The sequence below is a fragment of the Sorex araneus genome, chromosome X (genome assembly GCF_027595985.1).
Source record: "Sorex araneus isolate mSorAra2 chromosome X, mSorAra2.pri, whole genome shotgun sequence".
Classification (NCBI taxonomy): domain Eukaryota; kingdom Metazoa; phylum Chordata; class Mammalia; order Eulipotyphla; family Soricidae; genus Sorex; species Sorex araneus.
The window spans coordinates 286,572,031-286,595,249 of record NC_073313.1 but is presented as its reverse complement, the minus strand read 5'-3'; the positions used below and the strand labels follow the sequence as shown (position 1 = coordinate 286,595,249).

At 35.5% G+C, this 23,219-nt stretch overlaps 1 protein-coding gene across 10 annotated transcripts in view; it reads left to right on the top strand.

Annotated features, from left to right (window-relative positions):
* Positions 1 to 22,360, top strand: part of TSGA10 (testis specific 10) — a 132,545-nt gene extending 110,185 nt beyond the window's left edge. For 5 of the 10 annotated variants that reach the window (XM_055123512.1, XM_055123511.1, XM_055123509.1 and 2 more), the window contains 3 exons: positions 2,074 to 2,178; positions 2,393 to 2,542; positions 9,404 to 10,370. In XM_055123512.1, the coding sequence (XP_054979487.1) occupies positions 2,074 to 2,178; positions 2,393 to 2,542; positions 9,404 to 9,428 (280 nt within the window). In that variant the 3' untranslated portion in view covers positions 9,429 to 10,370. Of the gene's footprint in view, positions 1 to 2,073; positions 2,179 to 2,392; positions 2,547 to 9,403; positions 10,373 to 16,332; positions 16,499 to 22,265 lie in introns of those variants that run through there. The other 5 variants (XR_008627461.1, XR_008627462.1, XM_055123505.1 and 2 more) reach the window with 5 other exon arrangements.
* Positions 22,361 to 23,219: the final 859 nt, after the last annotated feature.

Below are 23,219 nucleotides of genomic sequence, written 5' to 3'. Positions count from 1 at the left end.
TGACCCAAAAAGAAAGAAAAAAGAAATACTGTGAATGGGAAAATATTTAATACTTATTTCTAGTATATGTTTTACCTGTTTTACCTAAATTTATGACTTTCTTTTGCTATCTGTTGGGGTCCATCTGTTTATTTTCTTTTATAGTTTTGGGTATAATAGAGTATATAACCTTTACCTTTTGGAAGTAATGAACAAGATTGGGGAAAATATTAAGCATTTCTGAACCTAGAAGAATTTTTCTATGCCTGACCCCACCTAGCATTACTACTTAGTCTTTCCATTTGTCACAGTTTTTCTCATGTACCTGTACTTTTATACTGGATACTTAGAATTGTTGAATTATTAGATACTTCCCCAAAGCTTTAATTAAAAATTTTAAGTGCATGCTGCTATAGTTTTATTTGATTTTATTTGTTTTGTACCACACCCAAAAGAGCGCAGGGCTTACTCCCACCTCTGTGCTCAGGGGTTACTTCTGGAGGTTCTCAGGAATCAGCACATATGAGGCTGATCCTTAGCCCCCATAGTATCTCTCCTGCTCCTAGTGTTGCTTTAACTAATTAATTTATTTATGTATGTATATTTGGGGATCACAGCTGGCTTACTCCTGGCCTTGTGCTCAGGGGTCACCCCCGGGGGTGCTCACAGGACTGTATGGAGCACTGGGGCTTGAGCTCCGGTCAGCCACATGCAAGGCAGATGCAAGGCCTGCCATCCTATCTATTTCTCTGGTCCCTGAGTTTTAGTTTTTAAAGGAGCCCCTAGTACCAGCTAGCACACGGCCCCATCTGAAGGGGCTGCTCACCTCTCAGGAAACTGGTGAGAGCCCGTTGACTCTCTTCTGCTCTGTCTTGTATCTATAACATTTTCTCGCCCAGTCTCAACCCCGCCCTTCCACCTGGGGAATAATTAGAAGAATGATTTCTTGAACCAGCTATTCATAGGAGGAGTCTTTACCTAAGCAACCATGCAAAACTAGAGCCAGTTTCCATCAGAGAAACTGAGCTTGCGAAGCAATGATTGGGCCCTTCTTGGCTCACTGCAGGTGGGCTTTTGGGATATTTCAACCCATGCTGCCAGATCATCTTTTCAAGTTGGTGGGCAGAAATCCATCTTCGTGAAGGATGCCCGAATTCTTACTGTAGGGGTGCATTCTGTTCGTGATGGCTGGTCAGCACTAGGGACCAGAACTGAGAAGCGCAAGCGTCTGTGTCCGTAGTCTCTGCCCCCTAGACTCCTTGGGCTTCAGCGGCACTCAGCTGTCACTGACTCCCTCTGGCTGCTCTAGATTCTCACAAGGTTTTTGAGGTGTTCTTTAGACCCAAGAAAGTGCATGTTAATTGAAGATTTTTATGTTTTTATGTATTAAAAGGTGTGTGAGTGAATTTCATTATAAGTACATATAAAGTACTTGGTTGACTAAATGTACACACATATATAAGCACACATATATATGAATCATCGTATCAATGAATTCTATGTGGTTATTTGATATTATTACTCTGCATACAATATCACAATGTTCCTTAATAAAATTATTTATGGATAATAAATATATTATTGATCACTGTCACTGTCACTGTCATCCCATTGCTCATCGATTTACTCGAGCGGGCACCATTAACGTCTCCATTGTAAGACTTGTTACACTTTTTCGAATATCAAATACGCCACTGGTAGCTTGCCAGGCTCTGCCATGCGGGCAAGATACTCTCGGTAGCTTGCCAGGCTCTCCAAGAGGGGCAGAGGAATTGAACCTGGGTCAATTATGCTATTACTAGTATATAATAAAGATACATAATAAATATTACCCCATCTAAACATAGAAACCCCAAGAGTAGTATTTACTGGTAGAATGAGATGGACCAATATAAGATTTTGAAGGAAGCTCCCATGCATATTTATTATCTAAAATTCGCATACTTTAAATATACTAATACATCTGCCCACACACAAAAAAAAATCACAATTTGACTTAAATCCAGCTTAGAAATGGTTGCCAATATGGTTTCATGTATGTGAGGAGCACTAGACAAGTTTGATCAACTGTTACTCGTTTATCTTTTTACTCAGGGCCATCCAGAGCAGAGATGTCGCCCAGTTCCGAAATGTTGTTACACAGTTAGAAGCTGATCTGGACATCACCAAGAGACAGCTAGGAACTGAGCGCTTTGAAAGGTCAGTTTATTTCTACGCAGTGTTTGCTCTAAAAGTTTGGTTCTTAGATTACAACAGATTTTGCCCAGTTGAAATCTAACCAATTCATAGTTACAGTTTTAGTTTTAAAATATGAATTAGTTAGACTTTAAAGTATGAATTGCGCTGTCGTTTTGCAATAGTACCGATAGTGTCATTGAATATAACACTGACATCAATAATTATTTTGCTTTAGGGAGAGGGCGGTGCAAGAACTTCGCCGCCAGAATTTCTCAAGTAATGCCTATCACCTGAGTTCCTCACTGAAACAGAATGCCAAATGTCATTCCCCAGAGCGTATTCACCATCGCTCTCCTGACCGAGGCCTAGACCGATCATTAGAAGAGTAAGTGGGACGAGGATTCATTCTTTTGGGACCATTTAGCAGTATGCACAATTAATTTTTGAGGAAGCTAGAGAATTAAATACATTTACCATTAATAGTTCAATTTAAACATTATCATCTCTTAACATAAAAGTAATGTGTTTTGCTAAATCATTTTATAACTATATTGATATAAATATAATTATTCAGCTTGATTTACATAAGTTGTATCTCAAAACATAATTTTTTAAGTTTATACCATATAATTTTCCATATATTTTTATTAACAAAATGTTGGTTAATTAGTGTAGCACCGTAAAATGTATTATCCCAGGAAAGTAATAAATTCATCTTCCTAGGAAAATATTTTAGAAATATTCATGTTGGGCTGGAGCAGTGGCACAGTGGGTAGGGCGCTTGCCTTGCACGCTGCTGACCCACAGGTTCAATTCCTCCACCCCTCTTGGAGAGCCTGGTAAGCTACCGAGAGTATCTTGCTCTCACAGCAGAGCCTGGCAAAGCTACCCGTGGTGTATTCGATATGCCAAAAACAGTAACAAGTCTCACAATGGAGACGTTACCGGTGTCCGCTTGAGCAAATCGATGAGCAACGGGACGACAGTGATACAGTGACACTCATGTCACAAATTTTTATCACTGTATCACTGTCGTCCCATTGCTCATTGATTTGCTTGAGCAGGCACCAGTAATGTCTCTATTCATCTCTGTCAGGGGTCAAGGGTCAGGGGAATGAGGGCCATTATTACTGTTTTTGGCATATCAAATACCCCACGGGTAGCTTGCCAGGCTCTGCTGTGCGGGATTCTGCAAATTTTATAAATTTTTTTAATTTGGAAAGAATTTCTAACTCATAAGAAGTTCTTTATAAACTTTTAAAAATATAAATCTGTAAGTTGTAATTTTCTTTAACACGTTTGAATTTCTGCTTATAATTAGAGAATTCTTTTTCTGAATGGACGAATTTGTTAATGATTATTTTGTAGTTTTGTTTTTTTAAGTTTCTACTACATTTGGATTTTGTTTTTACGTTATGTGAGGGATGGATCTAATGTTATCTTTTTCAAATAAATATTCAATTGTCCTAAGATCATTTGTTTAACAATATTTGTTCCACTGATTGAAGTCTCTTTCTAGACTTTTCTTTGGGCCTGTTTGCCGATTCCACACTATTTTAATTGTGGTGGAATCCTAATAGTTTAAATTTTGAAGGACTGATCTGATGGCATATTTATAAACTGTCTTCCCTGCCCAAAAGCAGGAGGGCATTAAGAAACCCTAATTAGTAGCACTTACCAATTTCTGCGGTAGAAATAGTTTCATTCTAGCCAGACATGATCAGTTTCATGCTACCAGTTGTGTAATTTAAAGTTCATAAGACATCACATAAATATCACATAAAATCCTTTCATTCAATGCACTTACTTTATAATGTTGATGAGAAAAATCAATCCCAGTCAATGTTTAATGAAAGGACTCATTCTTCACTTAAGATCAGTGTCCGAAAACAGACTGCAAGTAGAGTAAGGAGTCACCGAATTTAGAATCAGGTGTGAATCACATCCAGCATAACCAACAGATTAGTCATCCTCCCTCCCTCCAACCATCTCTCCATCTCTTCCTCCCTCCTTCCCTCCCTCCTTTGCCTCCTTTCCTCCTCCTCTCCTTCCCTCTTTTCTTCCTTCTCCCCCCCCTCCCTCCCTTCCTCCTTCACTTCCTGCTCTGTACTTAGGGCTCTTTTCTGGTGAGTTTAGAATACCATACAGGGTGCAGGGGATTGAATGCCTCGTGCAAGAAAGCATTCTACCCACTGCTCCAGCCCTTTTTTTTTTTTTTAATTGAATCATCGTGAGATACATTTATAAGTTTTCATGTTTGAATTACAATCATACAATGTTCAGACACCCATTCCTCCACCAGTGCACGTTTCCCATCACCAATCTCCCCAGTATACCAGCCCCCTTTCCACCCACCCCCTGCCTCCCTGGCAGACCATTTCCCCCATACTCTCTCTCTACTTTTGGGCATTATGGTTTGCAATACAGATACTAAGAGGCCATCATGTTTGGTCCTTTATCTACTTTCAGCACACATCTCCTGTCCTGACCGATCCCACCAACCATCATTTTCTTAGTGATCCCTTCTCTATTCCATCTGCCTTCTCCCCCAGTTCATGAGGCAGGCTTTCAACTATGGAGCAATCTTCCTGGCCCTTGTGTCTACTGTCCTTGGGCATCAGTATCATGTTATGTTATTTGTTTGTTTTTTAATTAATATTTTTTCTCATTTATTTTTTCCATATGAGCTTTAGGGCCAACCTCTCTAACTCCATCTTGATAGACATTCATTGGATTAAAAAAATTGAGATCATATTAAATTTATAAACTAACTCGGGGAGAACAAATTTATTGATAATTTTGAGGCAGCCCAACATTTGTTAAGATGTCTTTCTGTTGGTTGAAGGTCATTCTATATCTTTCAGAAATGGCTTATATCTTTATGTACATTTCAAATATTTCTTGTGAGTTTTTTTTCCTAAAATATTTTATCTTTGTGTTGTTTTTAAGAAGAGGTTTCACCCTAAATTTTCTACTTTCAAAGTGCACTTTTGGGGCGAGGGCTAGCCCTGAGCTGGAGCTCTCACCCCAGCGCCAGAGGCCTGGAGGGGCTGCCCCTGGTTGCTAGGGAGCTCACGTTTCCTTCCCGGCGTCTCTCACCACCAGCACTCGGATGACACCCTGAAAATGCTTTTTATGCTTCAGGATGATCTTGCTACTGAGCACCATATTTTCATTATTTTGCTACAGTGATTCTTTAGTGTTTTCCATGCACACTACACAGTCATCAACAGATGATTTGATTTCTTTTCCTGCTTTAAATCTGCTTAATTAACTCTCTGGTTAATTATGTCAATAACTTCAGAATGATGATAAATAAAAGTAAAAAATTGGGCGTCCCTATGTTGATTCTGAGCTTTGGTGGAAATGTATCTAGCAACCTACCCTTTAAATAAGATGTCCTTTAGTATTGAAGTAATTTCATTTGATATTAAAGAAATATTGCCTCTGTATATTTTCTTAAGATTTGATATTATGAATGAGTGTTAAATTTTGTCAAATGTATTTAGCATCTATGAATATACTTTTTTTAAATTTGAGAACTACTTAGTTATATAACTTAGATATGTAAACATATAAAGATATATATTAACTTATCTCATAAATTAATATTTTATGTTAATATTACCATATTTTAGAGCATTGAACCATTTTTTAATTTGTGGCATAAGCCCCTCTTCACCAGAGATTTTTCTTAGTATTTTCCAATATTTTATCCAAGTCTCAAAATGGAGACGTTACTGGTGCCTGCTCGAACAAATCGATGAACAACGGGACGACAGTGCTACTACAGTGCTAGATTTTCATATCAATTGTCACAGAGATACTGGTTTATAATTGCTATTTTTGTGTTAACTTTATCAAGCTTAGACATAAATGTTGTATTTGTTTTAAAGAGAATTTTGATTTGTTTTCATTTACTTTTGGGGGGAAGTATTTGAGATATATCTAATACCTGGTGATTTGACTGAATTTATTTTTGGAATCACAAATCTGGTGAAAGCCTTGGTTCTATGTATGTGTCTGTGTCTATGTGTGATTGCTTATAATGTGTATGTCGTATTTTTTTTTATAATTTTTAAAATTTTTCCTTTGGAAATTTATTTTTCAAGCCTTCTATTTAAACTCCTTTAAAAATTGTTTTCTTGAGGATTACAGATTTATTTGCATACATGTTACTAATATAATATCTTACTAATTTTTAATTCTTCTCCATCAATTGTTGCATATGTTGTCCTTTCCTACTTGATATGTGTACTACTATTTCTTGTAGTACATCTTGTTTCTTGATTACTTTAGCCAGTGTTTTGTTTACTTAATTCATTGCTTCAGAGAACCAGCATTTGATAGAACAATTTGATCCACCACTTTTCTTTAGTTAATTAATTTTATTAATATTCTTTTACTGTATTATTTTTTCATTTACTTTTTTGGATTATCTACGGTCTTTTTGAGTTAGGAATTTATTAGCATTTATTTTTACTTTTTATTTAAAACTTTTACTGATTTATTGTTGACTTATACTATACACTTCAAGTGGTGGCATTATAGTTCAGTATTTGTATATGCTTCATTATGGTATCCACTGAAAATTTAGTTTTCATCTGCTACCATGTAATTGACCCTTACCCCAATTTTAACATTCATCTTTATTGGTGTAGATTTTAGGATTATTAATTTTCCCGTGATAATTGCTTTAAATATATGACTAAAATTATGATAGTATTTTATCATTATATTTAAAAATTCTGTAAGTTATATTTTCAGTTTTATCTATTGTGTGATAGAAGAAAATATCTTGATGGTCAATGAAAATGACTTTTTGTGTTTGTTTTCATTTCTTATTTCTTTTGCTGTTTTTTATTAGAAAATATAATATTTATATTTTATGAACCTACTGTTGTTTCCTTTGTACTTTCAATAATCATATTTTGTGAAAAGTTCATTGCACTTGAAAACTTTGTCAAAAATATTTACCTTTAAAATTTTATTTGTCTTTTAAAATATTGTTTACTTTTGTCCACTTGACTTATTTTACTAAGAATACTGGTTTTAAATCTGTTATTGATATGTTTTTAGTTCTTATATTTTCTTTGTATTTTATTTTATATAGGTAGTTTCCTTTTTATTTATTTGTATATTGAATTCTGTATTATCTTTATTGTAGAATGCGGTTTTTATAGACTGTCTTTTTCTGATGCATTTAATTTATTTTGGAGTGAGTAGGGACCTGATGTCTATTTAATTATTTTTTCTTTTTGGGTCACACTCGATGATGCAAAGGGGTTACTCCTGGCTCATGCACTCAGGAATTACTCCTGGTGGTGCTCAGGGGACCATATGGGATTCTGGGAATCGAACCTGGGTCAGCCACATGCAAGGCAAACGCCCTCCCGCCTGTGCTATCGCTCCTGCCCCCTGATGTCTATTTAGGCATTAGAGTTTAAACTTGTGTGTCATTTGTCTGTAAATCTTCCATCTCTTTATTATTTAAGTATTTAATTTTAAACACCTCAAATATAATATGGATTTGAATTTTATTTCATTTCATTTGAATTTTATTTCAAAAGCAATTTTGAAATTCTTTATTTTATTAAATTTTTTTTTTTTGTTATTCAGTCACAGTGGTTTACAGTGTTACTCATAGTTGAGTTTCAGGCATACATTGTTCCAGCTCCATTCCATCCCGTGTGTCATCAGCTGCCCTCCACCAAGCTCCCAGTTTCCCTCCCATCCAGCAGGCACATTTTAAGTTTGATTGTTGTGATTTGGATTTCATGCCTTCAGTTTTGTTGAAATCCTTTTTAAAAACAGGTTTAAAAAAGCTAAACTCCTTGTCTTCAATATGTCAAATTCAGAAGATTTGGGGTTTTGGGGGCAGGGTGGGTGGAGGAAGCCGAGAGTGGCAGTGCTTAGGACTTAATCCTGGCGGTACCTAGGGGTCCAGTCCATAAGGGGTGCAAGGGGTTGGCTGTGTGCAAGGCGATCCTACTCTCTGTGCTATTGCTCCAGCCCATGTCAAAGTTAGAACAGATAACTTTAGGACGAATAATAGAACAAGGTATATTATGATAGCTGTGTTTTGTGAGCTTTATTATATTTCTTTCTCAATTTTTGTTGATTTTTCTTTGCTTTTGCACTTTTTCTGGATATTCAGGAAGGTTTGTATCTTATTTTTTACTATTTTTATTAAAGCACTTAATCTCCCTTTTTTGCATAACCTTTTACTATTATATTCAAATGATAGCACTTCCTATCTGTTGCTTAAAACGATTTCCCCCTCCCCTGCCCCTCCCTGCTGATAGGATTCAGGCCCTTATTGCTTCACTTTTCCATGTTCTTATGTAAGTAGAATCATACATGTAGCCTCTAGTGAAGGACTTTCAGCATAATATATTTCAGGTTTATTCAAGCTGTTATATGTATTAGTTGCTTTGCATGGTTTTTTTTTTCCTAAAAAAATGGATTACATTGTATGGTGTTCCATGGATTTCTTTTGCTTTAATTTTTGTTTAAAGGATCATAATTCTCAGAAGTAGTTGTAAAAAGCAGTGCAAGACAATCCCATACATCCTTCCCAAAGTTTCCTCAGTAATAACATGATATATGAGACACTGACACTGGTACAGTACAAGCTATAGTCCATACTACCAGTCTATAACACAACTGATCCCTAAACCTTATTCAGATTTTTACTAGTTCTTACATGCACTCATTTATGTGTCGGTGTATGCAGTTAGTTTATGCACTACACATACATCACCGCTATAATTAGATGTTGAGTTCTTCCATCAGTGCCAAGGAACCCTCACTTTTGTTTTATCCTAATTTACTCAGAGTCTGTCCCTTTTCCATTCCTCTCCCTTGGAAAATATTAATTTTTTCTTTCCATCTGTGGCATTGTCTCATTTTAAGAAGGTTACATAGGTTACATAGTGGTAATATACATAATGTGTGATGTGATATTATGTGACCTTCTGAGATTATCATTTTAATATACTACAATATTCATGCAATTTGTTACATCCATCAATAATCCATTCCTTGTTCATATTGAATATTATTCCCTGGTATGGATGTGTCTATTTCTAAAAACTGAATGAAAAAAATGTTTGTGTCTATTTTCCTTCACAGAAACTTGGGAGAAATATTAAATATTGCCAAAGTAATGATAAAATACGTTATTTAAACATACTAAAATAATTTAGTTGAAAATATTAATATGCATAATTTTTCTCTTTCATAGGAATCTTTGCTATAGAGATTTCTGACATGCAAAAAGATTCTTCACATCCTTGGGAAAGGTCAAAGTTAAAAACTGATTTTTTTCTATATGATTGCATTTATCTTTGAATGCTTAACAATGTTGAATGTACCTTATGCCTCTGAATTTCTGTTCTACTCTGCCATATTGCAGTGATCTGAAATGTCTTTTTAGCCAAAAATGCATATGGCTTTTTCTATCCACGCAGTAATAGTGAGTGTAAAATCTGCTTGCTTCACTATTAATATTATTTTGTCAACTATCCAAATCAAATAAAGAAAATTATAAAAAGAAGGAAAAGTATTTTTACAAAATGGATTTCCTTTCCTTTCTCAATACTTAAATAATTGGTTGGTTAAAAATTTTCTTTGTGATTCATACTTTCATGGCTTGAGAAGTTATGCCAAAATTGGCACAGTTTACCAGTACTTGCCTGGGACCTAACATTCCATTGTGGAATCAGCCTGACATAATTTCCAGGCCATAATCTGACTTCAAAGCAGCAGATAGTAAGAATATGTCAGCATTAAAAAACCCATAGTAATGTACCTCTAAATAACACACATTTTCTACAATTGTGTTTGCCCTACTATTTTTAGAAAGGTAGGTGATGCTATCCGTGTTTAGAACGTGAGCTTTTTTAAATCTGTATTTAAATAAGTTTTCTTTAAAATATTAAAGTATTGCAATCAACTTAATTGCCATTTTATTTATTTTTGCCTATAATAACTATATATAATATAGAATAATAAGTTTAGTCATGTTCCATTATTTCCTCTAAAGTCTCTTAAATCTCTTACCTTTTCTGTCCACAGATGGATTTAATGTTGATATTACAACCTGAACACTACTGTATTTTACTGATGCTTGTATTCTTGCCATTTAATAAAAAAAATCAGCCCTCTCATTAATAGTATTATATGATGTATATAATTTCTCATTTTATATAGTTACTATGCAATATGACTGCAGTAAATAAGATAGTGCCCCAATTCAGGTCTTGTTTAATCATTGGTATGCTGATATTTTACTATAAATTCATATTATATATTTAATTTTTAGTTTGAGTTTTAAGAATCTTTAGGTTTACCCAATGACTAGCTTAACATAGTCATTAGAGATTGTTTTAAAAGATAAGTAATTTAAAATAAGATGACCTTCCTATTAATTAGTCAAAGGGAGAATGACAAATACTAGCTGATCTCTCCTGTCTGTGGTGTATAGAGGCAAAATAAGGGAATAAAGGATATCAGTGACATACTCTTGCTCTTGGATTACGAAGACAAATTGCCAAGCATAGTGGGGGGGGAAGGGACAAGATGAGGTAGTTTAGAGGTGACTTATAGAGTGTGGGCGAGGGCCATGGGCACCTTGGTGTGTGTGTGTGGGGGGGTTGTGCCTTTGACTTTGACATCAAAACCATAAACAGTAGTATTACTATAATCATACTAATAATAATAACTACAATAAGATAAGGTATATATTTAAAATAATAAAATATAATACCCTTTATAAATTTTTTGGAGAATAGCATGCAACAAGTACTTCTTGCTAAAAGTTAATATGTAAATAAATATGCAAAATTTACCTTTTAAGGTGATGCAAAGACCAAATCGCTGGCTCACTGCAACATTAGTGTCATTGTGTCCACTTTCTAAAAAGCTGACAAAGAACCGAATATTGCCCATTATGCGTATTTATTTATTTAGTAAAACAAGATAGTTTTATGAATGAAACTTATTTTGAAAGATGTGAGGGGAGTGGAAGAGTGGAAGTGTGTATTCAGGAGAGAACACTTTCTCCAGAGTGTAAAAAGGAAGTGATACGGAGATAAGCAAGCTGGGTATTTGTTCAAAGGAGAACATGGGCTTGAAGAGCAAGCCCATTATGCATCTTTCACATGTTGTATGTGGCAGGGAGGATGAGGATGAGATAAATGATAAAGGAAGCCTGTAAGAAAAATACCTTAATACATGGCTAAATGTATATTATACTTGACTTTTGCCATAATTACAGAACATTAAAAAGGAGAATTTAGGGACCAGAGAGATAGAGGTTAAGATACTTGCCTTGCATGCAACTGACCCCAGTTCAATCTCTGGTACCACATTAGGTACCCTGAGTGCTGCCAGGGGTCACTCCTGAGTTCAGAGCTGCCAGTAGTAGGCCAGTTGTAGCCACAAGCACAAAAATAATTAAAAGAATAAGAGGTAAATATGAAGGATTAATGTTACCCAATGGTAGAAAAACCTCAAATATATTCTTATGAATACAATCCTTTCTTGAATGCAATTCTTGCCTAATACAAGAAAACAACACAATAGCACAAAAGTATATTAAAGCCATTATTCTTTTTATTAACAAAATCTATTTTTCTGCTTTGAAATGTTATGTTTCATACAAAACATAAGCATTGTTAACCCTCTGAGTTAAATATCTCTTAGGCACTAAGTATAAATCCATTTAAACCAAGTTAAATAATCTTCCCTCCTTGTTTTCTCTGCCATTGTTTCCTAGCCTAAGATGCCACCAGCAACCATTGACTTAGAGACTTAAACATTGAGTCCAACTGCCATCCCAGATCACCCCCTTCCCTTTTCACACAATATATTCAGTGCACTGAAACATCACTACAGCACAGCATTGCTGGATGAAAATAAAGACTTACATGGAAGAGTCCCTTAGTCCATGGATTTGAAAGCTTACTATAGTTGTGATTGATGATAAGCCCTCAAACCATCTTCAGATTAAAAACACATCTTTGTTAAAATCTCAATGGCGCTCATTTTATGTGTTAGAGAAATGGCAAAACTAGCTATAAAATTTATATGAAATCATAAGGACCCAGAATAGGTTAAACAATCTTGACGAAGAATGAAGTTGTAGGGAGGGAGGTCTAAATTTCTAATTTCAAAAGTTGGTACTAAATTGCAGTCATCAAATTAAAGTTTGGCCTGCATAAGGACAGGTATGTGGATCAAGAGATTAAAATGAAGCCCTTTCATTTCATTTATTTATTAAGTATGTAATTGGATTTTATCAGAATTTAAAACATCAAAAATAGATAATCAGATTTTATCAGAATTTTAACTCTGAGCTTTAAAGGATAGTGTCAAGAAAGTGAAAGACAATTCAAATAATAAGAAAATACTTGAAAATTGTGTCTGATAAAGTTGTGTATCCAAAACATAAAAGGTTTTTATTCCAAGAATAAAACAACTCAATCTAAAAATGACCAAAAGACTTTTTCAGAGTAGATATAGGAACAAAGAGCCAGTGATTACTGAATAAATACTTTTGTTATCATTAGGGTCACGGAAAGCAAAAACCCTTATAACATACTGATTTGCATGGCTAAAATGGCTATAATGGAAAAGATGGTCATTAACAAATATTGATAAGAATTGGAAAAATTTGAACCCTCTTATTATTGCTGGGTTAGTGGGAAATGACTCAGTCACTGAAAACAATTTGATAGATCCTCAGCAAGTTAAATGTTGATTTACCATATGAACAAGATTCTCTGTTCGTAGGTATATAGCCAAAGGAAGTGTGTTCAGACTAAATTTGCATGAATATCCATAGTCATTCACAAAAGATGGAAAGCACCCAAATGTCCAAGAATGGATTAAAATATCCCTAAATATTCCCCTACAATGGAATGGTATTCAGTCATAAGTATGAATGAAGTGTTTATGCATGGATCATCCAAAATGGATCACAATTGGAAACACTGCACCGAGAGAAAGAATCCAGACACAAGACTTGTATTTTATGACTTTATTGAGATGAAACACTCTGAGTAGGTACATCCTGAAAGACAGAAGACAGCAGTGGTTCCTAGGTCCCACGAGGGGGCTATTTTAGTGGGTGCAATTTGCAATGGGTGAAGAATGAGTTCTGGGATTAGATATGGTAATGGTTATTAATGTTGTGAATGTACTGGTCTCATTGAATTGTACAATTAAAATAGTTTTTACAGTTTAAGTTTTGACAGCAGTAAAAATGCTATGTTCTCAGGCTTTCCTCTAACTCACCATACAGTTAGATTGGGTCAGATTCCCCTGTAAAAAGCATCCAGTGTTTCTCCTTTGGTAATCTGTTACAGTTGCATTTATTTTTATAATTTGTATTTGGTATCTGTCTTTTTTTCTGTGGTCTCACATCTATCAGGAAAGGGGTTCAAACTGTCTTTTGGATTGAATCTCCTGGTCTTCTGGTCATTGTACAATGCTTGACACACATTAGACGTTCTATAAATATTTAGGGAACAAACAAAGAAATGAATTCTACCCATTTCCTGGTGAGTCTATCTCCAGTATATTCTTAAATAAATCATTTTTTCTGTCTCACCTTAACTCACACCACAATTACTCTAATATAAAATATGCAATGTCCTCCTGTTACTCTCTTGATTTAAGTCTTGGTATCAGTCTGATCTGCCAAATGGTGGATTGTTTTTTTCGTCTTTTGTGTTGTTGGGATTAAACTCAGGGTCTCACACATAAAAAACAAGTGCTGTTATGCTGAGTGACATTTGCTTCCCTCAATGAAATAGTTTTAAAACAAAAAGATTGTAACATCCCACTCTACATACAAACTTATGGCTTCCAAATTTGCCACTAGACTAAGGTCCCAGGTCTTTAATATTAATTTCAACAACTTCTCTGATATTGTTCCTTTTCTTTTTTTGAAAATTAGCCTCACTACTCACACCTCACAGTATTGCAGTTATTCTGAATTGCTTTCAGTATCTCAAACAGACTCTTTTCTTTCATCCTTTGACCTTTGTACATGATTTTTCCTCTTGATTTCATTGATCTTTTAGATTTTTGGTTTTGGAGTTTTTTTTTTGAATTTCAGTTCATTAATTTTTTTCTCTAAGATTTATGATATCCTTTCTCCTGCTTGCTTTGGGCTTTTTCTAGTTTTTTAGGCTGTGCAGTTAAGTTAATTTGTGTGGGCCTTTCCTTCCTTTCTGATGAATGCTTACATAGCTCTTAGCACCGCTTTTTGCTGTGTCACATAGTTGTAGTTTGTGTCTTTATTATTTTCTTTTTATTTTCTTCAGAAATCTTTTGCTTTTTCTCTCTCATCTCTCTGGTCCACTTGTTCACTAGTCACTGTCATTGTCACTGTCATCCCGTTGCTCATCGATTTGTTCGAGCGGGCACCAGTAGCGTCTCTCATTGAGAGACTTATTGTTACTGTTTTTGGCATATCCAATATGGATATGTTCACTAGTAAGCTGTTTAATTTTTAGGTATTTTAGTTAGATCTCCATTTCTGTTTGTGATTAACTTCTCAAATTTTAGTAAATAATGGTCTGAGAAGACATTTGATATTATTTCTGTACTCTTGAGTTTATGGAGGTATGTTTTGGGCCCAGGCTTTGTGAATTTTTAAATAGGCTTTTTGTTATTGCATTGTAGGAGTTATTTATATGGCTGTAGCCTTTTTATAAGATTTATGTTTTACAGATATTTTCTCTGTCTGTTGGTTGCCTTTACATTGATTGTGTTTTTGATGCTTATATCATTGGTTTTGTCATCAACTCAGAAAAGAAATAATAAGAACTATACTATTAAGCTTTGTCACTTTTAGTTGTCAAAATGATGGATTTTACTAAAATTGCTGTAATTTTGAATGTGGATTTCAATTACTAGTATCACTAATTTGGCCTAAGTTTCCTTATAAAACTGGTTTGCAACAAACAGATTCTCTCCATTTTTGATTAACAGAATGTAATTTCACTTTCAGTTATTTTTTTTTCTTTTTAGCTACACACAGCAATGCTCAGGGGTTTCTCCTTATTATGCACTCAGGAATTACTCTTGGTGGTGCTCAAGGGACCAGAATCTAGGATGCCGTGGATTGAACATGGGTCGGCCATGTGCAAGGCAAACACCCTACTTGATGTACTATCACTCTGGCCTCTCACTTTCAGTTTTGAATGATAGTTTTTTTCTGGATATGGAAGGAACTTATTTTTCTCAGTATTTTGAATATGTCATTGTCATCATCATCTTCTCCCCCTCCCTTCCTATCGGTCCTCCCCTCCTCCTACTCCCTCCTCTCCTCTTACTCTCTCCTCCCCTCTCCTCCTACTCACTCCTCCCCTCCCCTCCTACTCCCTCCTCCCCTCTCCTCCTCCTTGCCCTCCTCTTTTTTTTTTTAAAGTTAACAGACTTTATTTAGAGGTTTTTGGAGGAGAGGAGGAAAGGATAAGAGAGAGAGAGGAACAGTAAGAGTAACGCACTCAAGAGAGAACATGGGCTTCTCCAAGGGTGGAGAGAGCTCTACACACATCCTAGCTCTAGACACGAAAGCGTGAAAGTACACACCTCAAGAGGGGAGATGCAGGCCGACACATGTGCTTGGGCACCGCATGTGCGCGGCCACGTGGGCGCAAGCAGCACATGGGCTCAGACAGCATATGTGCTTATTTACTTTTTTTAATTGATTGAGGTTCTGTGTAATTCAGTGATGGTTTCCCATACATACAATTTCAACACCACACCCATTACCAGTTCACCCACTTCCCTTGCCCCAAAGTTACTTCTTTTTAGGGTTTAAGTTAGAGAAACTTTTAGAATTATTTCAAAGGAATGTTTTTTTTCCTTGCCCTTTTCAAAGAGATTGTTTTTGCTGCATCTAATGATAAAAATACGAGAATAAGAAGCTAAGCTACTGATGAGGAGTAACTAGGATCAGTCTTTAAAAAGAATGCACTCGATGGCAAAATAAAGAAAAGATCTCAACCTGTGGGGTCCTATTTTAAAGATTTATGGGGGAAATTTCATCTTCTGTTTACTACCTACTTTATCTGTTCTATTGGGATGAATTTGAATCAGTTTTATGTCAGCAAAAAGATATATAGTAATTATTGGTTTATCTGCATTATCTCTTAGGCTATGGAATCTGTAATAGAGATGGCATCGTGAGATACTCAAAAATAAATGTAAAGCCCTTCAAGGTGATAGAAATATTTCCTGCTTTCTTGGGTTTCTTAACTGTCTATGGAATCTCAGCAATTGCAATTTAAAGACAAGTTTTTTTCTGTCGGAGTATTTGTAAGTAAGTCCAGCTCAAGAACGACTACTTTTGTGTGTGTCTGCATTATAGGAAAATGACCTCTAGTCAAATAGGCCTATTGTTTACTTTACTTCTGATGAAAGTAGTGGAATCAGAAACACATTTAAGTAATAATTTTGCTAACTTTTCAAAGGAAAATATTTTAATACCTGTTTAAATATAAGAATTGGACATTATTTTATATCGGTCTTTTTTTGAATGGAACCTAATTTCTGCATTTATCAGAGAAAATGACAGTTAAATGCTGGTCAAGTGTGTATTTACCTATTGGCATTGTAGACTGCTCTATTGAGTGTTTCTCTTCCTTTTTTTGCATTTTTACTGGTAAAATCATTGATTTACTTTAAGATTGCCTCCACATTCCATTATGTGCCCCACAGTTCAACTCACAGTTCAAGAAGCTGTGTATGAATTGACCTCTTGGTGTTAGGCAGGAGCTGGACCTCCAGCCATTCTTCCTGCTCCTGTGCCCTCCTTTGTTTTTTTAGCCAGGTATGTACGCTTAGTTCCATCATGAGACTTCTTCATATTCCTTAAGATGAAGACAAAATGAATGTGATTGGAGTCTGTTCTCTTCCTATCTGCTTGTTTTCTGGACTTCTAGCTCTAGTATCTTTTTTTAAAGATATTTTTATTGAGTCACTGTGAGATAGACCCTTACAAAGCTGCTCATGATTTGGCTTCAGTCATGAAGTGTTCCAACACCCAGCTCTCCACCAGTGCACATTTCCCAGCACCAGTGTCCCAGTTTCCCTCCCACCTACTACCCTCTGAGGGAAGCACTTTTCCTCTCTCTCTCTCTCTCTCTCTCTCTCTCTCTCTCTCTCTCTCTCTCTCTCTCTCTCTCTCTCTCCCTCCCCCCAGCCCTTAGAGCATTGTGGTTTGCAATACAGATGCTGAAAGGTTATCCGGTATATTCCTTAACCTACTTTTAACACTCAGTTCTTGTCCAGTGTGATCATTTCCACCTGTTATTCTATTATTCTCATACTGATCCCTTCTCTATCTTACCTACCCTCCGCCCCACACATACTCGTGGTTGATTCCAATCACTGACCAGTACTTCTAGACCCTGTTTTCCCCTAAAACTAATGGATATTAGTTTTCTACTTATGTGTATTTTTATATACCACAAGTGAATGCAGCCATTCTATATTCTATATCTGTCCCTCTTCTTCGGACTCATTGCACTCAGCATGATACTATGTCCATTTATAGGCAGATTTCATTACTTCATTTTTTTCTAACAGCTGTGTAGTATTTCATTGTGTAGATGTGCCACAGTGGATTTTTTTTTTATCCACTTGTCTGTTCTCGAGCACTCAGGTTGTTTCCAGATTCTGGCTATGGTAAATAGTGCTGCAATGAACATAGGAGTGCAGATGGTGTTTCTGCTGTGTGTTTTTGGGCCCCCAGGGTATATTCCCAGAAGTGGTATTGCTGGGTCATATGGAAGCTCAATTTCTAGTTTTATGAGGAATGTCCATATTATTTTCCAAAAAGACTGGACCAATCAGCATTTCTGCTACCAATAAAGGAGAGTTCCCTTCATCCCACATCCATGCTAGCACTGGTTGCTCTTGTTTTGGATGTACTTCAGTCTCTGTGGTGTGAGATGATATCTCACTGTTGTTTTGATCTGCATCTCTTTGATTATTAGTGATGAAGAGCATTTTTTCATGTGCCTTTTAGCCATTCAAATTTCTTTGAGAAAGTTTCTGTTCATTTCATTTCCTCATTTTCTGATGGGGTTGGATTTTTTTTTTCTTGTAGAGTTCAACCAGTCCTTTGTATATTAACCAGTCCTTTGATATTAACCCCTTATCATAAGAGTATTGGGTAAATAACCTTTTCCATTCTGTGGACTGTCTTTGTATCTTGGTCACTATTTCTTTTGAGGTACAGAAGCTTCTTGGTTTAAGGTAGTCCCATTCGTTTATCTTTGCTTCCATTTACTTGGTCAGTGGTGTTTCATCTTTGATGATATCTTTAACTTCAATATTCTGGAGGGTTTTGCCTGCATTTTCTTCCATGTACCTTATGGATTCTGGTCTGATGTTGAGTTCTTCAATTCATTTTGATCTGACTTTTGTGCGTGGCGTTAGATAGAGGTCTGAGTTTTTAATCTCTTTTTTAATCTAGCTGTTCAGTTTTGCCAGCACCACTTGTTAAAAAGGTTTTCCTTGTTTCACTGCACATTTCTTGCTCCCTTATCAAAGATTAAGTTATCACATATTTGAGAGTGTGTGTCAGAATATTCAAATCTATTTCATTTGTCTGAGGGTTTGTTTTTATTCCGAAACCCTGCTGTTTTAATGAGTATTTCTTTGTAGTGCAGTTTGAAGTTGGGGAGGTGATGCCTCCCATCTTCTTTTTCCAAGGATTACTTTAGCTATTCGTGGGGGTTTATTGTTCCATATGAATTTCAGGAGTGTTTGATCAATTTCTTTGAAAAATGTCTTGTGTATTTATATAGGGACAATATTGAATTTGTATAATGCTTTGGGGGAGTACTGCCATTTTGACAATGTAATTCTCCCAATCCATGAGCAGGGGGATGTATCTCCATTTCCTATGTCTTCTTTTATTTCTTAAAGCAGCGTGTTGTAGTTTTCTTTGTACAGGTCCTTGTCCTGTACCTGTTAAGCTGATTCCCAGGTACTTGATTTTCTGAGGCACAATTGTGAACGGGGTTGTTTTTTCGGTATCACTTTCATCTTGTTCATTATTTGCACACAGGGAAGCCACAGACTTTTGGATATTGATTTTGTAAACTGGAAATCTACGATATAAGTCTATTGTTTTCAGGAGATTTTTGCTAGAGTCTTTAGGGTTCTCTTAGTATAATATCATATGTAAACTGAGAGCTTTATTTCTTCCTTTCCTACTGGGTACCCTTAATATCCTTTTCTTCTGTAACTACTATGGCAAGTACTTCCACTACTATCTTGAATGGAAGGGTGAGAGAGGGCAATCTTGTCTTGTCCCTAATCTTAGAGGGAAGACTTTCAGTTTTTCTTCATTGAGAATAATGCTTGCCATGGGGTTGTGGTAGATGGCTTTGACTATATTAAGAAAAGTTCCTTGAACTCCCATTTTGTTGAGAGTTTTCATCATGAACGGGTGCTGGACCTCGCCAAATGCTATCCCTGCATTTATTGATATGATCATATGTTTTATCTTTTCTTTTATTGATATGATGAATTACTTTTGATTGACTTGCGAATGTTAAGCCATCCTTGCACATCCCCGAGATGAATCCCAGTTGGTCATGGTGTATGATCCTTTTGATGAGATGTTGAATTCTAATTGCTAATACTCTGTTGCAGATCTTTGCTTCTGTGTTCATCAGGGTTATTGGCCTGTAATTTTCTTTTTTGTTTTGTCTCTGTCTTCTTTTGGTATCATGGTGATATGTCCCTCATAGAAACTGTTTGGGAGTTTTTCTGTTACTTCAAGTTTCCCAGAAAAGCTTGAAAAGGACTGGCAGTAGGTCCTCTTTAGAGGTGTGGAAGAATACATTGGTGAATTCATCTAGATCTATGCTTTTGTTTTTGGGAAGGCTTTTGATTACCATTTTAATTTCTTTGATAGCGATAGGTCTATTTAGGTATTCCAAATCTTCTTGGGTCAGCCTTAGGAAGTTATAAGAATCCAGGAATTTATCCATTTCTAGGTGCTCTTGTTTCTTGGTATACAGCTTCTCAAAGTAATTTCTGATGATCTTTTGAATTTCAGTCATTTCTGTTGTGATCCCCCCCTTTCATTTCTGATTGAGTTTATTAGGGTTCTCTCTTTCTTCATGAGTTTTACTAGTGGTTAATCGATCTTGTTTATATTTTCAGTGAACCAGCTCTTGGTTTCATTGATATTTTGAATTTTTTTTGGGGGGGGAGGAATCCAGCTTCTTAATTTCTGCTCTAAGTTTTTTTTTATTTATTTCCTCCTGCCTGGTTTGGGCTCCTTTTGTTGGTCATTTTCTAAGATCTTAAGCTGTGAAGTCAAGCTATTTATGTGAGCTCTTTTTCCTTCCTGATAAACACTTGCAGGGCTATAAACTTTTCTCTTAACACTGCTTTACCTGTGTCCCACAAGTTCTGGTAGTTCATGTCCTGATTCTCATTTGTTTCATTTCTTCAATTTTGAAGTACATCTTTATGTAATCTATCCTCTACACCTTCTAAAACTTTATGACTAAACAAAACATAGTTTAAACAAGTTTGCATAATGATTGTATAGTCATTTCTTCCTAAAAATCAAATGTCAAGTGTTTCTGCAAAGTGAATTAAAGGCAGATCTGAGAAAGATGGTCACAGGCAGAAAAAGAATAAACAAATTTTTTCTTAGCAACCAAGTTGTAATCAAGTTAACAGGTTCTTTTAAAAAAGAATTTTTATTGGAGTACCAGGATTTATGGTACTGTTAATCGTAGTGTTCATGGAGATATCATTCTAGTACCACACCCACCACTAGAGAACCCAGCTCCCTCCACCAGTGTCCCCCAAAACCCCTCCCTATCCCGCATGTAAGTAAAATTAAAAAGTCCATTTTACTGTTTTCAAGATTTATATTTGTAAGAGAATAGTCCTGGATTTTTTTAGGGTTAGAGATCATACAATAGAGGAAATTGGTCTCAAATGGAAAGTTATACTGGACTCCTTCGTAAAGGTCCTTAACAACTGCTTAGACTGTTAATCTGTTTGCATAAAGTAAAAATTTCCATGTCTTAAAAATTCTAAACTCTATTCGTGAACCGAATTTTACTTGCTCTAGAAAAATGTAATATTCTTTCAATTCTGTTTCATTGATTATGACCTTGCTGTGCCCTCTCAGTTGATTGCTGCAGTTCACTTTATAACTTTCTTCAAGTCCCTTGCTTTTTATGCAATTTATGAAGTTTGAACTGTTTAAAGACAGTATTTTTCAGGAAGTATATCAATGGCTAAATGACTTCAATTTTTCACCAAGCTCCCATTTGGCAGTACTTAGCCTTCAGAACTTTTGAAATAAACTTCAGAACTACCTATTGGTTATCTGTAGGTCTTCCTTGAAGATGTATCTGTTCAGCTCCTCTGATTTCTGGATAATGATTTTTTTGGGGGGGAATTTGATAATTTTTGAGAGTTCTTTATAGATTTTGGATATTAGCTCTTTGTCATATGTGTGGAGAACAAGTATTTTTCTCCCTGGCAAAGTTGTCTTTTAAAAAATTGTATCATGTCTTTGGAAGTGCAAAAGCTTTTTAATTTTATCTAATTCCATTTGCTCATTTTTGTTTCTATTTTCTTGGCCAGTGGCATTAAGTCATTAAAGACACTCATAGAGTCAATATCATGTAGAGCTATGCCTATGTTTTCTTTGGATTATTTTATGGACTTAGGCTCAAATGTTTTTCATCATTTTGTGAATGGTGTGAGATAGGGATCGAGTCACTCTTTTCATGTGGCTAACCAGCTTTCTTAGCTCCATTTGTTTAAAAGATATTAGACCTTGTTAAGTGATTTATATGCATCTATTGATATAATCTTATGGTTTTATTTTTTTATATCAATGTAGTGTCTCTCACTAAATTGCATGTATTAACCCAGCCTTGTATTCCTGGCATAAATCTGATTTAATCATGGTGTATATTTTTAATGTATTGTTGGCTATTGAGAACTTGAGGATCTTTGAATCTATGTTCATCAGGGATATCAGGATATCAATAATTTTTATTTTTAGTGATATCTCTGCCTGCTTTTCCTTGCAGGGTAATATTGACCTCATAGAAACTCTTCTGGAGAATTCCTGTTCCTTCAACTTTCTGGAAGAGACTGACATGTGAGATGAACAGGAAGTAGATCTTAGAAGGTTTGAAAGAACTCACTAGTAAATACATCTGTGCTTGAGTTTTTGTTTTTGAGAATACTTTATTATATTAATTGTCATATTATTGATTGGTCTCTCCAGGTGTATTGTTCTTCCTTTTGACTCAGTCTTGAAGTTACATGATTCCAGAATCTTTATTTTCTGATGCATTCTGCCTATATTTAATCAGTACATTTTATAGATTCTACTCTGATCTCAAGGCCTTTGATCCACTTTGAGTTGACTTTTGTGTAGGGTGTGAGATCCAGTTTTAATTTTTTACATGTGATTATCAGTTTTGTTAGCACCATTAATTGAAGAGGCTGTCTTCACTCCATTTCATGTCCTCAACTTCTTTGTCAAATATCAGCTGATTATATACATGGGAGTTTGTCTTTGGATATTCTATTCTATTTTGACCTATTGGTCAGTGAGCCTATCTTTATTGTAATACTATGCTGTTTTGTTCAGTATGGCTTTATAATATAGTTTCAAGTTAGGTAATGGGATACTCCCAGTTTCTTTTTTTTTCTCAGTGTGGTTTTGGATGTTCAGGGTCTTTTTTGATTCCATACAAACTTTATTATGGACTTTTGTGAGACCTCAAAAAATGTTGTCTGAATGTGAAGAAGGATTGCATTGAATGTATGTAATAGTTTAGGTAGGGTGGTCATTTTGATTTTTCTGATCCAAGAGCATGGAATATTTTCGCACTTCCTCAGATGGTCTTTTATTTCTTTCTTAAGCGTTTTCTTTTTTTACTTACTTATTATTGCTGTCCTGTATTTTGTCTCAAATTTGTCTGTTTCTATGAGACTCTGCTATTATGACTTGGTAGAGTGTTCTTTAGCTCCTT